At 33.6% G+C, this 18,935-nt stretch overlaps 1 protein-coding gene across 4 annotated transcripts in view; it reads right to left on the bottom strand.

Annotated features, from left to right (window-relative positions):
* Positions 1-3,188: 3,188 nt before the first annotated feature.
* JAK2 (Janus kinase 2) overlaps positions 3,189-18,935 on the bottom strand; it is a 208,896-nt gene continuing 193,149 nt past the window's right edge. For all 4 annotated transcript variants that reach the window (XM_040620303.1, XM_040620304.1, XM_040620305.1 and 1 more), the window contains 6 exons: positions 14,692-14,881; positions 13,983-14,107; positions 13,638-13,810; positions 6,589-6,706; positions 4,672-4,785; positions 3,189-4,410 (listed from right to left, as the gene is read on the bottom strand). In XM_040620303.1, the coding sequence (XP_040476237.1) occupies positions 4,303-4,410; positions 4,672-4,785; positions 6,589-6,706; positions 13,638-13,810; positions 13,983-14,107; positions 14,692-14,881 (828 nt within the window). In that variant the 3' untranslated portion in view covers positions 3,189-4,302. The remainder of the gene's footprint in view (positions 4,411-4,671; positions 4,786-6,588; positions 6,707-13,637; positions 13,811-13,982; positions 14,108-14,691; positions 14,882-18,935) is intronic.

Below are 18,935 nucleotides of genomic sequence, written 5' to 3'. Positions count from 1 at the left end.
TTTCTCATTTTGTATCCATTTTCTTTACTATGATTTCTTTAATCTCTAATACTTTCAATTTCAGTAAATAAATTCTGACTCAGAATCTTATACTTCATGCTACTAGAAAATTCATACTCTAGGATTCATATATACTCCAAGCATTTAAAAGAACCTAAACTGGGACGCCTGGGTGGCTCAGCCGGTTAAGCGTCTGCCTTCGGCTCAGGTCAGATCCTGGGGTCCTGGGACTGAATCCCACATTCATCAGGCTCCTGCTCAGCTGGGAGTCTGCTTCTCCCTCTCCCTCTGCCCCCTCCCCTGGTGATTCTCTCTCTATCTCTCTTAAATGAATAAAATATTTTTTTAAAAAATTAAAAACTCAAAGAACTTAAACTAAAAAATAAAAAAGATAAAAAAAACCTAAACTTACTCATTAAAAATACTATCCACTTAATTATTTTTTCTGTGAAAAGCATCTAAACATTTTCATCTATGTATACAACTGTTTTTGAAAGGATAATTGATCAAAAAATCTTTCCATTGCATACTTTCCTTTGTGTTTCTAGTACTTGTTCTGATACTGTCTTATCATCTGCAACTGATAATTTGCCTTCTCAGCTGCCTGCTGCTTCTGTAATACCTGCTATGCCGTCTTTGCTCTGTTTCTTGTTGTTTACAAACAGATCTAAAAGCTAAGCTTCTATTCACACTGCCCCAAGCTGACCTGCTTGACCCCAATAAATAGCACGTAAAGGCGTGCTTCCTAGGCAAGTATTAAAATTAAAACCATTTACAAAGTCTAAGAATATGGGTAGCTGAATAGGGACTCTTAAAGCTCTTTTAATGCTCTTATATTATAAACCTGCTACAGTTACTTTTAAAAGTAAGATGTCAGGCAATTTGCTAGGCAAAAAGGACTTATGATGGAATAATGATCATTAACAACTTTTACAACTATATTTATAAAGACTGGTGTTTCAGCTGGAGATAAGGCATTTCCTTATAAATTTGGAAGGCTGAAAAAGAGCAGTATTTTAGGGTCTGCACCAACCAAGCAATCCCATATGGCGTAAGTACAATAGAAATTAACTTCTTCTTAATCTAAAAAACAACATACTGTGATAAAGTAAAACAAAATTGGTAAGATTACAAAATTAAATATTTTAATATTTAGGATATAATGTGCATTGTACTAAAAGTTTGATTCATATTAAAAGTTAAAGGTTATCTGGTATGCATATTACATGAATTTGATTAATATGAAAGTTTTTAAATTCTATTCTTTGTCATTCTGAAATCTCTCCAAATGTTTCTGTCAGCATCATGAAACACTTAGTGCTAATAATTATCGTGAAATTAAGTACAGCCAACCCAAATAGATGAGTAAATGCCAAGTATTTTCTCAGATCCATACACGGATATTTTTTTTCTTAAATAAAAGGAAGCTTATCACATATAACCTAGTCGTTTGTTTGGATAATCCTGCTGACTTATACTTACTGTTGTTATTTATTCTAATACAGCAAACCGAAAGATCTATAATAAGTTATACTGAAAATTAGAAAAAAAAGCTTTCATTAGAAATCATTTAAATGCCAGAACTGTAGTGGATACAGCGATGTTCATAAGGAGCATATTAGTTGTTAACAATCTTAGGAACCACTTCTTAAAAAATCAAAAGGTAAGTTTACTATTTTTTACAGAAGGCTTTCTCTGCATATCCCTGTATCAGTGTGTATACCTCCACTTCCTTGGTTAGGTGACAATAAAAAAGAAAATAACTTCTGAATATTTATTACACCAATATTTCAATTTTGTGGAAACATGCTAAAGGCACAATAAAGAAAACAACACAGTCTCAATAAACGGGCCACGTAATGCCACTCCCACGGAGAATGGCTCCCCAGGTAGAGAACTGTAGGTACTTTCTTATGTCTAGTCCACAATAAAGTATTTAAATAAAATTTAAATATCAGAAGTTATATCTGTGATAAAAAATTCCACTTGACTTTAAAGCAGAAGTCTTAAGTTGTAAGAAAGCACTCTTCCACAGCAAAGTATAGTGCGACCGGCAGCATACATATAGTAACGTGAGGAAGTGACTATTTCCCAAAGTAAGTAGCCATGGATGTAGGGAATTATTTATATAAAGATTGTATAACTTAATATACTGAAATATTTACAGAATTACAGAATTCGAAGAAAATCTTTACCCTCATTTCTAAAGAATATTAGTTTAAAGAAACATTTTGGCATTAACTGGTACAATACTTACTTACCTATTTCTGGTGCAGAACCAAGTGAAGAGCTGCAGGGTAACTTCTTATGTATAGTCAGAATAAAAATCTAAAACATCGCAAATCTTCAATGAATAATCATTCTCTTGCAAACTTAAGAATTTTACACTAAGGTAGTCATCCCACTCTAAAAACTTCAGAATGTTTATGTGGGATTATTTTCTCTAAAACTAAAAACTGAAACATTTAGAGAAAAAAATTTTAAGCAATCTAGTTAATACCTTTGTTTTAAAAACAAACAAAATGTTATAAACCTTTAAAAATCTGCTTTTAAGTACTTAAGTTTCTGAAATCAAGCATATTGTATGATATGCTACTTTTGACTTGAAAAGCAGCAGCACGGAAGATCTCTTAATTGCATTATGTGTACAGATCCTTGAGGAGTCCACAAATTAAACAAAAATTATATTCGACTTTCATCAAAATATCAGAAATCTTATTTAAAATCTAATATACTATCGTTTTAAATGTTTTCTGCATTTGGTAACTACTAAAATGCTTTAAAGCTAATGTAAAAAGCATTTCTTCCCTTTCCTTCCTTCCAACCAAAAAAAATCTCAAACTTTATGTGTGAGGCATTTTTTTCTTATATAATTTGCATTTCAAAGCCAGCTCCAAAAAATAGATAATCAAAAGTCTTAAGTACAAGTTTAAAAAAATAGCATATAACACTGAAAATAAACTTTTCTTTTTAACTGAAATACTATTTTAAACTTTGTATAAATAACACGCACAACCCCCCCACACACCATATTTTAGGTATAGTTTCCACATTGGAGTAGCACTAAAACAAAAGACGATAACAACAAGTAATGCTTTATACTTAATTAAAAATATGTATCTCTCATTCGTCTTAAAGACATACATTATTAATTTTCTACTGGCATTCTTGAATAAAATTAACAAGCATACGTTTTTAACCAATTTATTCTCATTTCTCCCTTGTATATGAGAATCTAACAAAAGGAAATCTCTTCTACAACTGCAAGAGATTTGTGAAACCCCTAAAATATATATTCTTTAGAAAAAAAATTCCTAACCTATTATGCATCTTAATAAGCATGTTACACATTTTAAAAACAACCTATTTTATGGCTTACGCTTAAATTTAATGCATGACCAAAGGTCCCAGGGATTGAAAAATCTTATTAGCAGCCAACAGCTAAATGGATGACAATACTCCTGGCATTCGTAATCTCAAAATTTTAAAAGAAAACTATTCACTGTAGTCTTCAAAAAATTTGGAGATAGGTCTGTTTTAAAAACATACTCACCACAAACAGATACGAGGGAGACAAATAAGAAAATAGATTGTGTTATATCTTTGTAAACTTGTTCCATTTCAAAATGTATTCTTTAGGGTCAGGGAAATTTCCTATACAAATGAAACTAAACATTTGTTCCCTTTGCTTTGAAAAATATTTACAGTATATAGAACTACAAGCTAAAAGTGTACATCTGCTTATATTGCTGGCCAGTGATATAGATGAACAAGAACACAAGGTGCTTATTCAATTATCTGAGCATCATAATTTGTAGAGTGACATTATCGTAGATCAACTATGGAAAAATTAGGAAACATTATCAGTGAATACCAGCCCTTGTGTAAAACGTAACACAAGATGCCAAGGCATTATACATTCACTATGGTAAAAACTGTACATACGCATTCTGTGCATCTTCAGCATTGCAAAATTTACATTACAATTTTTTCATCTTTCAAAATTCTGAGTTGAAAAAAGTCTATTTTTTTCTTTTGCCAAAGAAAAGCGATGTTAACTGACTGATTAGGTTTGTGAAACAAAATTCTTTGCTAAGGACTTTTCATCAAGTCTTTTACTGACGTCCTCATGAAGAAAAACTCACTAAACTTTGAAAGTTTTGAACGGATATTTCCACATCTTTCCTGGCTAGCATCATGATTTACATAACAATGGTATACGTAATAATAGTCCACGGTAATGTGAAATACAAAACTTTGTTCTATAAGTCTGTTTTGGTCTCAGAGTGAAGTTCATTTCTTTCATCCAGCCATGTTGTCCCTTATTTGATCAACTCGAAGAGCTAGGTCTCTAAAAGAGGGGCGTTGATTGACATTATTGTTCCAGCATTCTGTCATGATCAAATAAATCTAGAAAGGAGAGAATAAACCACAATTACAATGAACACAAAGTACCATCTTTTAATTGGTGGAAGACATAAATTGAGAACTCCCACTTAATTTTCCTACGTAGGCAAATGTCATTGTTATCCCTAGATCCAGTCATATAGATGATACTATTTATCCAAGAGCTCAGCAAATTAAATGTCATAAAGTGACCTAAAATCCTTGTGTGAAAAGGAAATAAAAATCCTGATGAACGTGGATAAAAAAAAATTTTTTTTTTGTTACCTCATCTGGGCATCCATCTGGTCTTGGTAATCTTCCATTATTCTTTAGGAGTTCTATCAAATGAAACACAATCATCTGTCCTTGTTTGTCATTGCCAATCATACGCATAAATTCCTGTAATACAAACCCACCTTTCAATGAGATTTTTTTTTTTTGGTATATTTAATTTGAACCAGCTTTCCCAACTTCTAGTAAATGTGAAAAGTTGTGTATGTGTATGTTTTCTGATATGTTGGAGACCTTTTAAAAACAAACTATTTGGGGCATCAAAACCTTCCTTTTCAGTCATATTTCAGAAAAGATAATTGAATGTGGAATCCCTATCATGCCATTTCCATAACTATGATATACTTGGCACAAATTCCCTGAGAAAGGCCCAAAATAAGTGAACTAAAATATATTTACTTTGTTTTCTTTATTATTGCTTTAACATAAAATATTATATTTCAACTGAAATAAAATGTTGACTGTAAAAAAGGACATAATAAAAAGATAATGCAGAATACATATTTAAGCATAAATGCAATGGAGAGAAAATGTTCATTTGTTAAAAATTCCTAAAATTAAAGTCTGAACCATAAGCTAGAGAAATATTTATAATAAACACAACGCTTATTTATAGAGAGTTACTATAAGCAGGTAAGAAAAATTACGAATACAAAAATGGGCAAAGCACATGAGATAATGCACACACACATATATATATATTCACTTCAAATATCCAGTAACTATGTACTCAATTACACTATTAGGAGAAGTACAAATTAAAATCAAATAAATATAACTTCTATCAATTTGACAAAACTACATAAACATATAATGGTCAATACTGGCAAATGATAAACTGTAAACTCTTATGCACTGTTACCATCTGGTACAACTTTTCTGGAAAGCATTCTGAAATAATCAAAAACCTTTAAAAGAGTTCATAATCTTTTACCTATAATTACACTTTAATTCTAAGGTGACGAGAGATAAATATTTATACATAAGGATGTTCACTACGTTCACTGAAGTTTTATTTAAAATTAATACTGAAAAATGGAAAAGAACTGTCCAGAAATTGTATCACAATAAAATGCTACCCAGAAGTTAGAGAACTCATATTTGTAGAAAATATTTACAAATATAGGTAAAATATCCATGCTATATGACTTAATGAAAATGCAGGACAGCAAACTGTAGAGTATGACCTTTATTTTATAAAAGAAATATTTTTGATAAAATTTCACTTTCATATATAAAATTTTAAAAAGCATGGAAGAAAACATACAATATAAAAATGGTTATCTTAAGAAGATGAATTAGAGATGATATTTATTTTCTTTTTCATGGTTTCCTTTATTTAAAAAATTCTAGAACAGGAAAAATTATTTTTAAACATTTAACTTTTTCAATAATTTCTAGAATGAATAAATGTATTAGATTTACTAAAAATAATATAAAGAGGGGCGCCTGGGTGGCACAGCAGTTAAGCGTCTGCCTTCAGCTCAGGGCGTGATCCCAGTGTTATGGGATCGAGCCCCACATCAGGCTCCTCCCCTATGAGCCTGCTTCTTCCTCTCCCACTCCCCCTGCTTGTGTTCCCTCTCTCACTGTCTGTCTCTGTCTCTGTCGAATAAATAAATAAAATCTTAAAAAAAAATAATATAAAGAGACTCTACAACTCCCTCCCTTTTATTTACTTACTTACTTGTTTATTTTCCTCTCCAATCCCCTCCCTTTTTAAAAATGCAAGTTAATTTAATGAATAAGTTTAAGGTTACTTTGTTGGATGTTGTCTTACAAATAAGCAATAAGATAATGAGTCCTAAGGTTAGGATTATTATTATTATTACTATTTTTATTACTATTATTCTTTGGAAAAAGCTTTTCCCACGTTAAGAGAAGTCAAAAGTAAATAAAAAGCACACTAACCGCTGGGGGACTTTTACTCTTCTCAATATACGTGAAAAGTTCATACAGAACCACTCCAAAGCTCCAGACATCTGAAGCCACAGAAAACTTGCTCTCCGTCAGTGATTCAGGAGCATACCTGTAACATACGAAAAGCATTTTTAAGACAGTTACTTGACTTGTAATAGCTTTGTATGGTGACAGAGAGTAGCTACAGTTGTGGTGAGCAGAGTATAACACAGAGACTCCTTGAATCAAAATGTTGTACACCTGAAACTAATGTAACCTGTATCAACTACATTTCATTAAAAAAAAAAAAGTTACTTGATATGCCAACTCTCGATTCTACCTGAAAATCACTGGACTAAAAAGAGAGGGTAGAGTGTACAGAAAAGAGTTAACATAAGCAGGCCTGAGGCTGCCATCCTCATAAACCTTGCTTGCACTGTTGACAACTGACTGGTGCCTGGGAACTTCGATTTCAGAAGGGTTGCCATAGTTCCCTAAGTGAGAAGAGTGGCTCACTGGGCCCAAAGTGTTCCTGCAAACAATATGGTTATACTGAACACCTGCTTTCCTTCTGGGAGTCTGGAATTTTGGTACATGCCAGGCAGAGAGTGTGCTGTCAGGATTCACGGCTGGGGGAAATAAACATGCCCCGTGTGGCTTTTCCAGGAGAGGATTCTTGGAAGCTTTGTGCTTGGTTTCCTCCAGCTTTTGTCCCAAATGGCTCTTCCCTTCACTGATTTGCTTCATACCCTTTCTCTGAAATGAATCATAGCCATGCGCATGACTGTGTGTGGAGGCCTAGGAGTCCTCCCAGTGAGTCATCAAACCTGAGGGCGGTCTTGGGAACCTCTGGCACCCAAAGATAACTCAGATCCAAAGAATTTATTTTCGTCTTTGTAAGTAACACTAAAGTTAACTACAAAGTACCTTCTAGGAACTGGGGGGAGGTGGGGGGAGCTGCTCCTTGCAAGTTAAAACTTTAAACGAATCAAGATAAGTCTCCTAGAGAAAAAAAAAAGGCTTCTAAATTGGACTTGAAGCTATAAACATAAAAGAAAGAACCTGTTAATCAGAAGGGGCGATTATGACAAGAAACACAGAAAACAGAAAGTCACAGGGGAAAATGGTGTCATTGTCCACTCAAGTACCAACACTATCCGGGAGAGGATTTTGGCTAATGACTGTGAATATCATGGTTCCATTGCTACGTTTATCCCTACTACAGAGGACGGTGACAAAGATCTGATTTAGACTAATGAGATTAGACATATGAATTACATAAATCTAATCTCTCCTTCAAAATCCAATTTGAGGGGTGCCTGGGTTGCACAGCGGTTAAGCATCTGCCTTCGGCTCAGGGCGTGATCCCGGCATTATGGGATCGACCCCCACATCAGGCTCCTCTGCTATGAGCCTGCTTCTTCCTCTCCCACTCCCCCTGCTTGTGTTCCCTCTCTTGCTGGCTATCTCTATCTCTGTCGAATAAATAAATAAAATCTTTAAAAAAAAATCCAATTTGAGTTTCCTCACTTCCACAGATCTTTCTCTGCTACTCAAGGTCTTAATGACCTCATGCTACTGAATTTCTATAACATTTATTGTCCATACTATACAGTTAACCAGGCTATTTTTTACACTTAGTCTCAAAAAATTTTTCACATAGTTATGTTATTTTTGACTGTATGTTAGTTTTATCTCACAAATGAAATACAACCTTCTTGAAGATACTCTATTCCCCCAACACTTGCATAACAGTCTCTTCCTTTGGTTTTCATGAAAGCACTGTCTATAGTTTCCCCCCTCATGAAAGGATAAATACAAATCAAAAAAGAAAAAAATAATTCTCGCTGTTGAAAATGAGGGAAAAAACTCTTCCTCCTCTTTTCTTAGAGCATTTACTTCAGAAAATTTATCACTGTAAATTCTTTGTCTCTTTGAAATGTAAATTTTTTTTTAAAAAAAAGCTTTTGCTTAAAAGCCTCTTGCCAACTTTATGATCCAAGAATATCTTTCTCAAGAACCTGGGAACCATCTCTCTGGAATATAATCATCAAACAAGTAGCACCTTGACCTCCCAGTTTTTGTGAGGGCTAAGAGTTTAACTTCTGGCAGGTGCCTCTTCCCAAGTTGCAAAACTATCTCCTATCATAAAGATATGAGAAGTTTGTTTTTCCTATGGATAATGCCAATTAGCTAAGGTAGATGGTCACTCCAAATACCAAGTGAACTTAGAATAAATTATGTGACAAAGGGTGCCGCCAAGTCCTCTTACTTGAGGACTAGCTACTGTTTATCTTGTGAACATTATGTAATGGGTTGCATCTGATTGGCCACATAAAACGGTGAGATTTCTGTCTTTGCAATCTCTTAGCAGACTGCTTGTGATGCCATGACTTTCAGGATGAAGGCTTACTCAGTAATAAAACTTTTCTTTCTCTTCTATCTTTGTGCAGAGGTTTTCTGGGTTGGGAGGAAATTTCACTTTTAATTATATTTTCCCAACACTTTCCCTTTTCTCCATCTTCTAAATTTGGGTTTCCCAAGCTTCCATTATCAGACCTCTACCTTTTTGTCAAAAACTTTCCATTAGATAGTATTCGCCCACCTAAATACTAACATCTTCTAAATTTATGACTGCATCTTTGACCTTTCTTTTGTGCTTTGACTTACTGAACATTTCCATATTAAATAAAGTGGTGGCAAAGAGAACTCCATCCCCACTTTTCCAAAACCTGCTATTTTACTTTCCCTATGCAATGAATGGCATCAACAATCTACCTTACTTCCCAGGTGGAAATCTCAAGAATAATTTTTGACTCATCTTTTAATCCAATAGCTAATGAGCCATCAAGTGCCTTTAGAATATATCTTAAAAATATATCAAATCAGTCTCCTAACCCAATACCGTTGTTACAATCTAAGGTCAGATCTTTACCACATGTATAGTACAGAGATCTTCAAACCAGGTGAAGAGTAACCCCAAGTATTTACAAAGATTTTCCAAGGGATACTCTACAGCAAGAATAGTTAAGGATCCTCCATGAGTCCCAAAGCCTGCTTCAACAATTAAAATATTTTAGCAGAAGCATTTTTCCTTTAGTTCTTCTTAATATCAACCCCTAGGATATGCTGGAACATGTTGTTAGCTTTAAAAAAGAGCACTTTTGAACAAGAAAAGCAATATAGGTAAACAAGGATTCTTTGAAATGAAATTATTATTGTTTAAAAGATATGGCTAGGGGCACCTGGGTGGCTCAGTCAGTTAAGTGCCTGACTTCAGCTCAGGTCATGATCTCAGGATCCTGGGATCGAGCCCTACATCAGGCTCCCTGCTCAGTGGGGAGTAGGCTTCTCCTTATCCCTCTGCCCCTCTGCCTCAGCCCTGCTCGTGCTCTTTCAAATAAATAAATAAATAAATAAATAAATAAATAAAATCTTTTTAAAAATGGTATGATGGCTAAATCTCATGGATAAAAATTGTATGCATCCCCTTTCAGATTTAGTGTTCATTATTCAATTAATTAGTTAAACCTATTTTTTTTTTTAAGTAGGCTCCACACTCAGTGTGGAGCCCAACACAGGGCTTGAACTCACGACCTTGAGGATCAAGACCTGAACTGAGATCAAGAATCAGACGCTTAACCGACTGAGCCACTGAGGTGCCCCCAGTTAAAACCTATTTTATCAATTCATATTCTGAAATATTTATACAAAATTTAGCCTCATTACGTTATATAAAACATTTAATACTTGCTAATATAACTCATCTGGTTAGTTTTTAGCAGTAGATAGCTTTCTTCTCCATTAAATACATAGGAAAATTTTGATCATGATAAAAATGTTATTTCTGATTTTTATACTAACTTATTTAATAATTCTCCAAAGTCAAATATCAGAGTTTGATACATACCTCTTCCCAACACATTTACTGAAGGAATACTAGACCTTTTACCATATACATTATAATCTGAGCTACATTTTATTCTGCATTATTTATTATAAACCAAATAATGAGAAATGATTTATTTTCATAACAATATAAAATTAATTATACTATACTTATCATCTGAAGTTTATCTTGACTGTCCTTGTGATTTCCAGATATGCAGGGAGAAATACAGGGCCGAAAGTTTACATAACTTAAGAGCTTTCTTTATAACAGAAAAAATAAAATTAAGCATGAAACTGCACATTTAAAATTAGAAAAGAAGTAATCTTGAAAGAAAGGTGCTCTGGTGAATATGCTTTGTTAGCTTTGTTATAAACATGCCTCTATACATGTGCTCTGGATTTATTTTTTTTAATTTTAATTTTACAATTTCACAATTTTAATACACTTACTTCAACTGAAAAATGAAGTCAGATTTTTGAAAAACTTTTGGTATACTCCCCAGAAACTGAGAAAAGGAATAACTCTAATGATTTCTCTTCTCAAAATCAAGTGGTTTAATTCTTTGTTTTCAATAAAATTTCAGTAAATTTCAATAAAATTCAAAAAAGAACTAAAAAAATGAAAGTGCCAGCTAACAGATAAATTTTAATGGTACATCAGATATACTTTTTTGCTACTTATCTCAGAAGGACTCACAGAAATGAATATTTTTATAACAGAACTACTTCCATTCCTATCTACTTATTTACACAAACAAGTTTTCTCCCTCCTCATGGAATGCCTTTCTTCTTCTCTACCCGGTAAACTATTAATCAATAGTTGAAATGTCATTTCTTAGTTGCGCTTTTCTCTGATTAATTTAAACCCTCAGCAGAATTATTTGCATTCTTATGTTTTCCCATCGCCTTCTTCATTATTACACTTATATACTACATTGCAATGTTTGACCATACATTTGATTTTTCCTAAACTATGAGCCTTAAAGGGAAGGGATAGTGGGTAGTGGACCTGTCAACTGAATATGCCTGCCACATCAAACGTTCCTTTCAGTTTGGCCTTCCTAGTAACTGGGCACAGTTGCTTTCCCCACCCCCCCTTCCTGATATTGACCCTATCTTCATATCCCAAGTTCCTTCTATGGTGTTTGGAACAGTAGGTACTTAATAAGTGTTTATTAAAGTGTATTCGTTAAGTATGCCCAAATCACTGGAAATTCATATAGTTCCATTACTTCTTTAATTTCTCATCCTGGAAAAAAAGAATGAAATTCATGTATCACTGGGGATATAACCAAAGTAGATAGTTAAGTTTAAATGAGTCTTATTTTCTAATTTCACTTATACCTTAAAAATAATTAGATGATGGTAATGCTATTGATTATCACCAAGATGTTCCTCAGAAGTGTTATTATTAAGAAAAATTTCAAACACACAGAAATTAGAGAACAATAAACAACCATGTACATGTCATTTAGTTAAATTTACTGCCTGCCTTGTTTTATGGACTGTTCACCATCTCCACTGCACTGGATTTATAGGAAATGAATTCTGGACAGGAGAGAATTTCAAACATAATTACTTCAGTATGCATCTCTAAAAGATAAGGACTTTTCTTTAAAATATTCACAACGCCATTATATATTATTCTTCTGTGTAAATAATCCATTTGTTCTAAATCACTGGTGCTTTCTTACCTAATTTCCTTCCAGACTAACAATTTATAATAGCTGGGATAAGTTGTAAAACTTACAGATACAAAATAAATGAAGATAACTAAGCGGGGCGCGTGGGTGGTTCAGTCAGTTAAGGGTCTGCCTTCAGCTCAGGTCATGATCCTGGGGTCCTCAGATCGAGTCCCGTATGGGGTTCCCTGCTCAGCGGGGAGTTTGCTTCTCCCTCTACCCTCCCCCTCTGCTCTACCCTTGCCCTCTGCTCATGATCTCAATCTCTCTCTCTCTCTCATTCAAATAAATAAATACCACCTTTAAAAAAAAAAGATAACTAACATATATGGATGATCAATGAACTTAGTAGCTAACTAAATAATCTATATATTTCTAATAATTCTGATGAATCTCAGACAAATATTTATAAATTGACAGCTACATTGTTTATATTTGTAATTCTAACTTATGAGTCAGAAATGCAAAATGTTAATAAAACATACTTAACTAAAATAAAACTCAACCCTTAACACTAACATCTGATTTAAACAACGTAATCTTAATAGTATTATTTCAGATGAATAAACCATAATTAAAGTATACTTGGAACGTATTCCAAATTTAAACATTTAAATATAGTTTCAGGATGATTGGTAGGGGAAGAAAGGGATAAAGAAAGGGGGGTAATCAGAAGGGGGAATGAAACATGAGAGACTATGGACTATGAGAAACAAACTGAGGGCCTCAGAGGGGAGGGGGGTGGGGGAATGGGACAGACCGGTGATGGGTAGTAAGGAGGGCACATATTGCATGGTGCACTGGGTGTTATACACAACTAATGAATCATCGAACTTTACATTGGAAACCAGGGATGTACTGTATGGTGACTAACATAATATAATAAAAAATCATTAAAAATAAAAAATAAAAAAATAAATATAGTTTCAGCAATTCATTCCTATAAAACAGAATGTACCATAAATGAACTAAGACATAAAAAAAGAAGACTTTGCAACAAAGCACAAAGCAATAAAACAACAATGTATACTACATAAAAAATTAGGTTTGTATGTTCCTTGCAACTCACAATTTTAACTGAAGATCAAAAATTACCTTTAGCTTCAAGCTGCTACAAAATGTTCATTTAATGCCAGATTAAATCACCATCATAGTTAAGAAAGCTTAAAAGCACAAATTCTGAGAACAGACTATCTGGGTTTGAATCCCAATTCTACCATTTATTGGTCATATAACCTTGAGCAAGCTATTTAACCTGTCTACACTTCAGTTTCCTCATACTCAAGACAGAGATAATAATACATATTCTCCAAGGGTTGTTACAAAGATTAGATGAGATAATCCTTGAAATGTATTTAGCCCAATGTAAGCATGATAAATTTTTGCTATTATTGTAAGTATATAAATGACAAACTATTAATACTAATAAAAATAAAATTTGAAGTTAATGCTCTAAAATCTTACTTTATTGTACCAAAATATACTCACCAGAATATGGGACTTTCACCAGGTTCTTTTACTTTGTAATATTCTTTGTCTTGTGGCAAGACTTTGGTTAACCCAAAATCTCCAATTTTAACTCTGTTTTCGTTTTCCACCAATATATTCCTTGTTGCCAGATCCCTGTGGATATACCTTTTTGTACCAAGATACTCCATGCCCTATGGATAAAATAACACTTTTATTTCTGCTAAGTTTTATAAACACAAACAATTTAAATGGTCTTTCCTCTATATACTTCCTTAATTATATAAGAAAAACTCTAGAGGACTTTGCAACAATTACTTCAGCATGCTCTTTTTATTTACGAGAAGTAGCCAGGATATTAAGTACCTTGCATATCTGAGATGTATACTGCAGAAGTTTTTTATGATCTATCCGTTCTTTATGTTTTTGGAGATAGTCTCGTAAACTTCCATATGGTAAATATTCCATAATTAATCTTAGATTACGCCGACCTTTTAACATATAAATGGGAACACAATGTTTTACTTTGCTGTATTTTACTGATAAAATATTAGAAAACAACCATACACAAATGACTTAAAAATATCTATAAACTCTAAGATGACAAAACTTGATTATAAATTAAGTGATGTAGTAGTTAAGAACACAGGCTTTTTGAATCAAAAAGTTATAAAAAGAAGCTCAAAAAATAGTTACGGTTTAATCTTGTGTAACCCTTTATGCAAACCCAGATAAGCTGATGAGAAAATTTCCTTTCTCCTCATCTGTACTGAACAAAAAGTATCTAATTAAAAAAATATTTTCACAGAAAATGTGAGCAAAGACAATTTGTTTATTTAAAAATGATAGTCTCTTGGTAAGCTGAAGCAAGCATGGTAAGCACCATCCTCAGTGGAAAGAAGACTTCCTGTAGTTCTAGCTCACCATCTGCAAGCACAATCTCCAGTCACATAAAAGCTTCTTTCCTTGGGCACTGGTACTGGATAAGTCCAGATCTTGAGACATTTTATGTTTCCATCATTCAGGATGCCAAGGACATACCTGAGTTCAAACTAGGTTTCAATGGGCAACATACCAGCACTGTAGCACACTCCCTTGTACTTTACAATGTTGTCATGCTGCAGCGATTTGAGGATTTCAATTTCCCTTTCAAAGTCTCTCAGGTGCTCTTCAGTACTGTGCTGGAGCTTCTTCACAGCCACCACCTCCCCAGTGTTGTCTTGCAGAGGGTCATACCGGCACATCTCCACACTGCCAAAATTACCCTACACAACACATTACATTAGGAGAGAGATCTCAAAGTCTTCTCGACAAATTACTAATAAATTCAAATTATACAGACAATTCAGTATACAGTAGCTAGAATTAGCAGATCTATCTCTAAACTTACATTAGGCAACTTTCAGGATAAGAAAAGGAAATGATATTTTAACAGGTAGGTAGTAAATCTATAAATTTAATTTCTTAAAAAGAAATTACAGGCTGAAATACCAACAACTTCAAAAAAGCATTTAAACAAATCATGAACACGAATTAAGATAAGCCAAGAGACATGTCAGGGAATTCCTAAATCTCTATCACTAACTTCCAGGAAGATCTTTGCTTCTTCACAATATACCCTTTGATATCACTGACAGTGGATGGAACAAGGAAGGGTCTGTTACGGACTGAATGTCTGTATTCCCCCCAAATTCCTATGATAAAACCTTAACCCCCAAAGTGAGTGTATTTGAAGACAGGACCAGCAACGAGGTGATAAAGGTTAAATGAGATCATAAAGGCGAGGCCTTATTCCGATATGGCTGGTGACTTTATAAAAAGAGGAAAAGACACCAGAGATCTCTGCCATGTGAAGACACAGCCAAGAAGGTGGTCATTTAGAAGGTAAGAAGAGAGTCCTCACTAGAAACTGAACCCTGCAGGCACCTTAATCTTTGGCTTTCAGCCTCCAAAACTACAAGAAATAAATATTTGTTGTTCAAGCCCCCAGTGACGGTATTTTGTTATGGCAGCCTGAGCAGACTAACAGAAAGGCTGATTTCTTTGCTCAAGGAAAGAAGACATTTTAGGGGTGCCTGGGTGGCTCAGTCGGTTAAGCATCTGCCTTTGGCTCAAATCATGATCTCAGGGTCCTGGGATGGAGGCCCATGTTGGGCTCTCTACTAAGCAAGGGGTCTGCTTCTCCCTTTCACTTTTCTTCTGGGCTCCCCCACCTCCTTCTCTCAAATAAATAAATAAAATCTTAAAAAAAAAAAAAAAAAGAAGAAGAAGAAATTTTTACCCTATGGGGATGTTCCCACATTTTTTTAAAGGTCAGTCTTTAATGAAATCTACTCTTTTTACTTAAGACTTATTATCCATATAGAATTGGTAAGTTGATACATAACATTTAAAATTAAATATTAGTTTTTTGCATTAATCAAACTAGTATATTATGGTATTACTGCATTTCTAAAAAATAAAACAATGTAGTCCTGGAGCTACAAAAGTCTAAGTGACTGTATTTCCAGTTATATACTTAAAAGTCAATTAAAAAAAAAAAAACTAGACCATATGTTAGTCTCAGAATTAAGTCTCTAATTACAAAGACCACACAGTGAAGTGGATAAGACCTGGGACTCTGGAGTCTCATGATTGGGGCTAGAATCTTGGTCCCCCACTTATTCTCTCTGGGACCCTGGCAAGTCATTCCCTCTGTAATACCAGCTATCTCCGCCTTAAAATGGAGGATAATAAAATACCTATTTCATATTTCCTTATTAAGAAATTATTCCAAAACATATTTTTAAAAACACAAGTGGGAAATAACAGTTTTATAATATTCTTTCTCCCTACTTAATAATGTACCCATAAAATTTATTTTCCAATGCCACTGTATACTTCTTGAAAATATTATTTTTAATTACTGTATATTATGAATGTACTGATTTTTAAAATTGAAAATAAAAATATATAACGTTAAGAAAAGTTTTAAAAATATATTCATGTCATTTCAATGATATTCATAAATACCTGTGTGCATCTCTATTAAGGATACTTTTCTTAAAAGTGGAATTAGCAATTCAAAGGATACGGAAATTTCAAAGGCCCCTGATACCTGCTGCAGCAGAAGCTCTCTTGAAAGGGACACTGATTTAAGTTCTAATAGCAATGGAAAAAATGTCAATTTTATCATATTCCTACCAACACTAAGCACTGTAATTTTTCTAAATCTTTGTCAAGTTGATAGGCACAAATCAACCTCACTGTTTTAATTTGGAATGCCTCTATTTTCTTTTGGAAGAAGATAAAGGCAAACACTGAGAGTGAAGAAATAGATTTAGGACAGGAAACCAGAAGGGAATGAAAATGTTTGGAATGGGTACCACAGGAGAAATCAAATCAGGGAGAATAAAAGAACTACCAATCCAGCCAATGTTTGAAATCAGTTTGCAATGGAGACAATAAACATTTATATCTGATTTTTTCTCAGTGTTTGAGAGATGAAAACACAGATAGAAAAAAAATGAGAATTTTCCTGTTCCTAGAGGAAACGACAGGGAAAGTAAAACAGATCATCAAGGGAGGGAAGGTGACAGAACTGTGGATACTAGTGGAAGCAGAGTTTAAATGGTCTACCAGGAGGTCTACCTAGTGTGGGAAAGGAGAGCTGAATCTAGACGGTAGCTAATAGGCTTCAGGAAGAAGAAAGTGTCAAGGACCCTAGCAATAACAGAGCTATCAAGGAAGGATTTATGTGTTGGGAAGAAACTAAAGGTACAAAGTTATAGTCAGAGAGGGAGATTTCAGGGTCTGATATTTCATAAGGAAGATTATTATAAGGGATTATAGAATTCAGAGTGCACTCATTTAACACAGACACAGATTTGAGGTAGAGAGGTTGAGGAATTTAAAAAGGGTATCGAACAGGTGCCCAAAATAATGGCAGGGGCAAGGTGAAGATGAAAACAACGAGTACCACAAGTTCTCAAGGAATGTGGAGCATCGACCAAGATGCTGGCCAATAATGAGGAGAGAACAGTAACCATATTCACACAGGACTGTTAATGATGCCTGATAGTCTGATGTCTGAAGAGTAGTAGCAGCAAGGTCCAGATCTGTGTGTCCCAGATCTGTACCATGGAGGAAGAGGAAATAAAGAGGATTTCAAAAAATGTAGGTTTTAAATGAGGTGAAGAGTAAAGACTATAAGAATATGAGGGCACAAGTATAAAGTAAGATCACAAAAACACTCATTTTAGAATTCAAGTAGCAGACGAAAGGTTCTGCAATATTTTCTTAGCTCTTTTTATGAGTATTAAATTAAAATATACCATTATTTCAGTTGTCTTAAAAAATATGGAAATAACTTTAAGTACAAATCCCTCCTTTGAATATTTTTACCATGCTGCAAATTGAAAAGAAAAAGGGAACACAGTATACTAAGAGCTATGTTTTTATAAAATGAAAAGGTGACAGGTGAGCACTTTTGTAGGGATGGCATTTTGGATTTAGATTCAATAAAGCAATACAAATAGCTAGACAGCCCACTGAACACATCAATTCTTCAAATAAGGAAAGATGAAATTAATATTATAGTATTAAATACAGCTAGGAAATAGCCACATTAAAATAGCTATTACTAACTAAAGACCATACCATTTTCCTTTAATTTCCTACGAACTAAATTACTGAGAAATATACTTGGTTGTAAATATATTTTGAAAATGCCATCCTTACAGTCTCCTCAATTTACATTATGTTTAAAATAATGTTAAATCCAAAGAACTATGAAAAAAACTAAAAATGCTAAAAAGCAAAAGGAAAATAACTCAAAGCTGCAATAATGGGGTATGTTGTAAATATAGTATATTCACTTTTAGAATTATGTTTCAAAAAATGCTCAACATCACTTGGCATCAGGGAAATACAAATCAAAACCACAATGAAATACCACCTCAGTCTATGAAAAAGCACATTAACATTTAATAAAGGATAAATAAAGGGGTAATTATGAAGAATAAGGAATTCTCTAAAAAAAGAAACATACCCTAATAATGTCAGATAATATTCCTGAAAATAATTTTATAATATTCTTAAATAAATAAGTAGACTACAATTTACCGTGTAACTGTTTAACTTAGGAATACTTTCTGGATAATTCTAACCAAATTCCAATCAATTACTGAATAATACCACAGTGCTGCATCCTATTTTTAAAAAATTCTTAAAATAACCAAAATTACATAAGGCCCATGTTAGTTGAATTTTACATGAAAAAGCAACCTGTAATTAGAAAACTATGTGATATCTCATTATTTGAATAGTTCATAAATATAC

This window comes from Ursus maritimus, unplaced genomic scaffold, assembly GCF_017311325.1.
Source record: "Ursus maritimus isolate PB19 unplaced genomic scaffold, ASM1731132v1 scaffold_34, whole genome shotgun sequence".
Lineage (NCBI taxonomy): Eukaryota > Metazoa > Chordata > Mammalia > Carnivora > Ursidae > Ursus > Ursus maritimus.
Note: the sequence above shows the minus strand (reverse complement) of the source record. Positions and strands in the feature narration are given on the sequence as shown.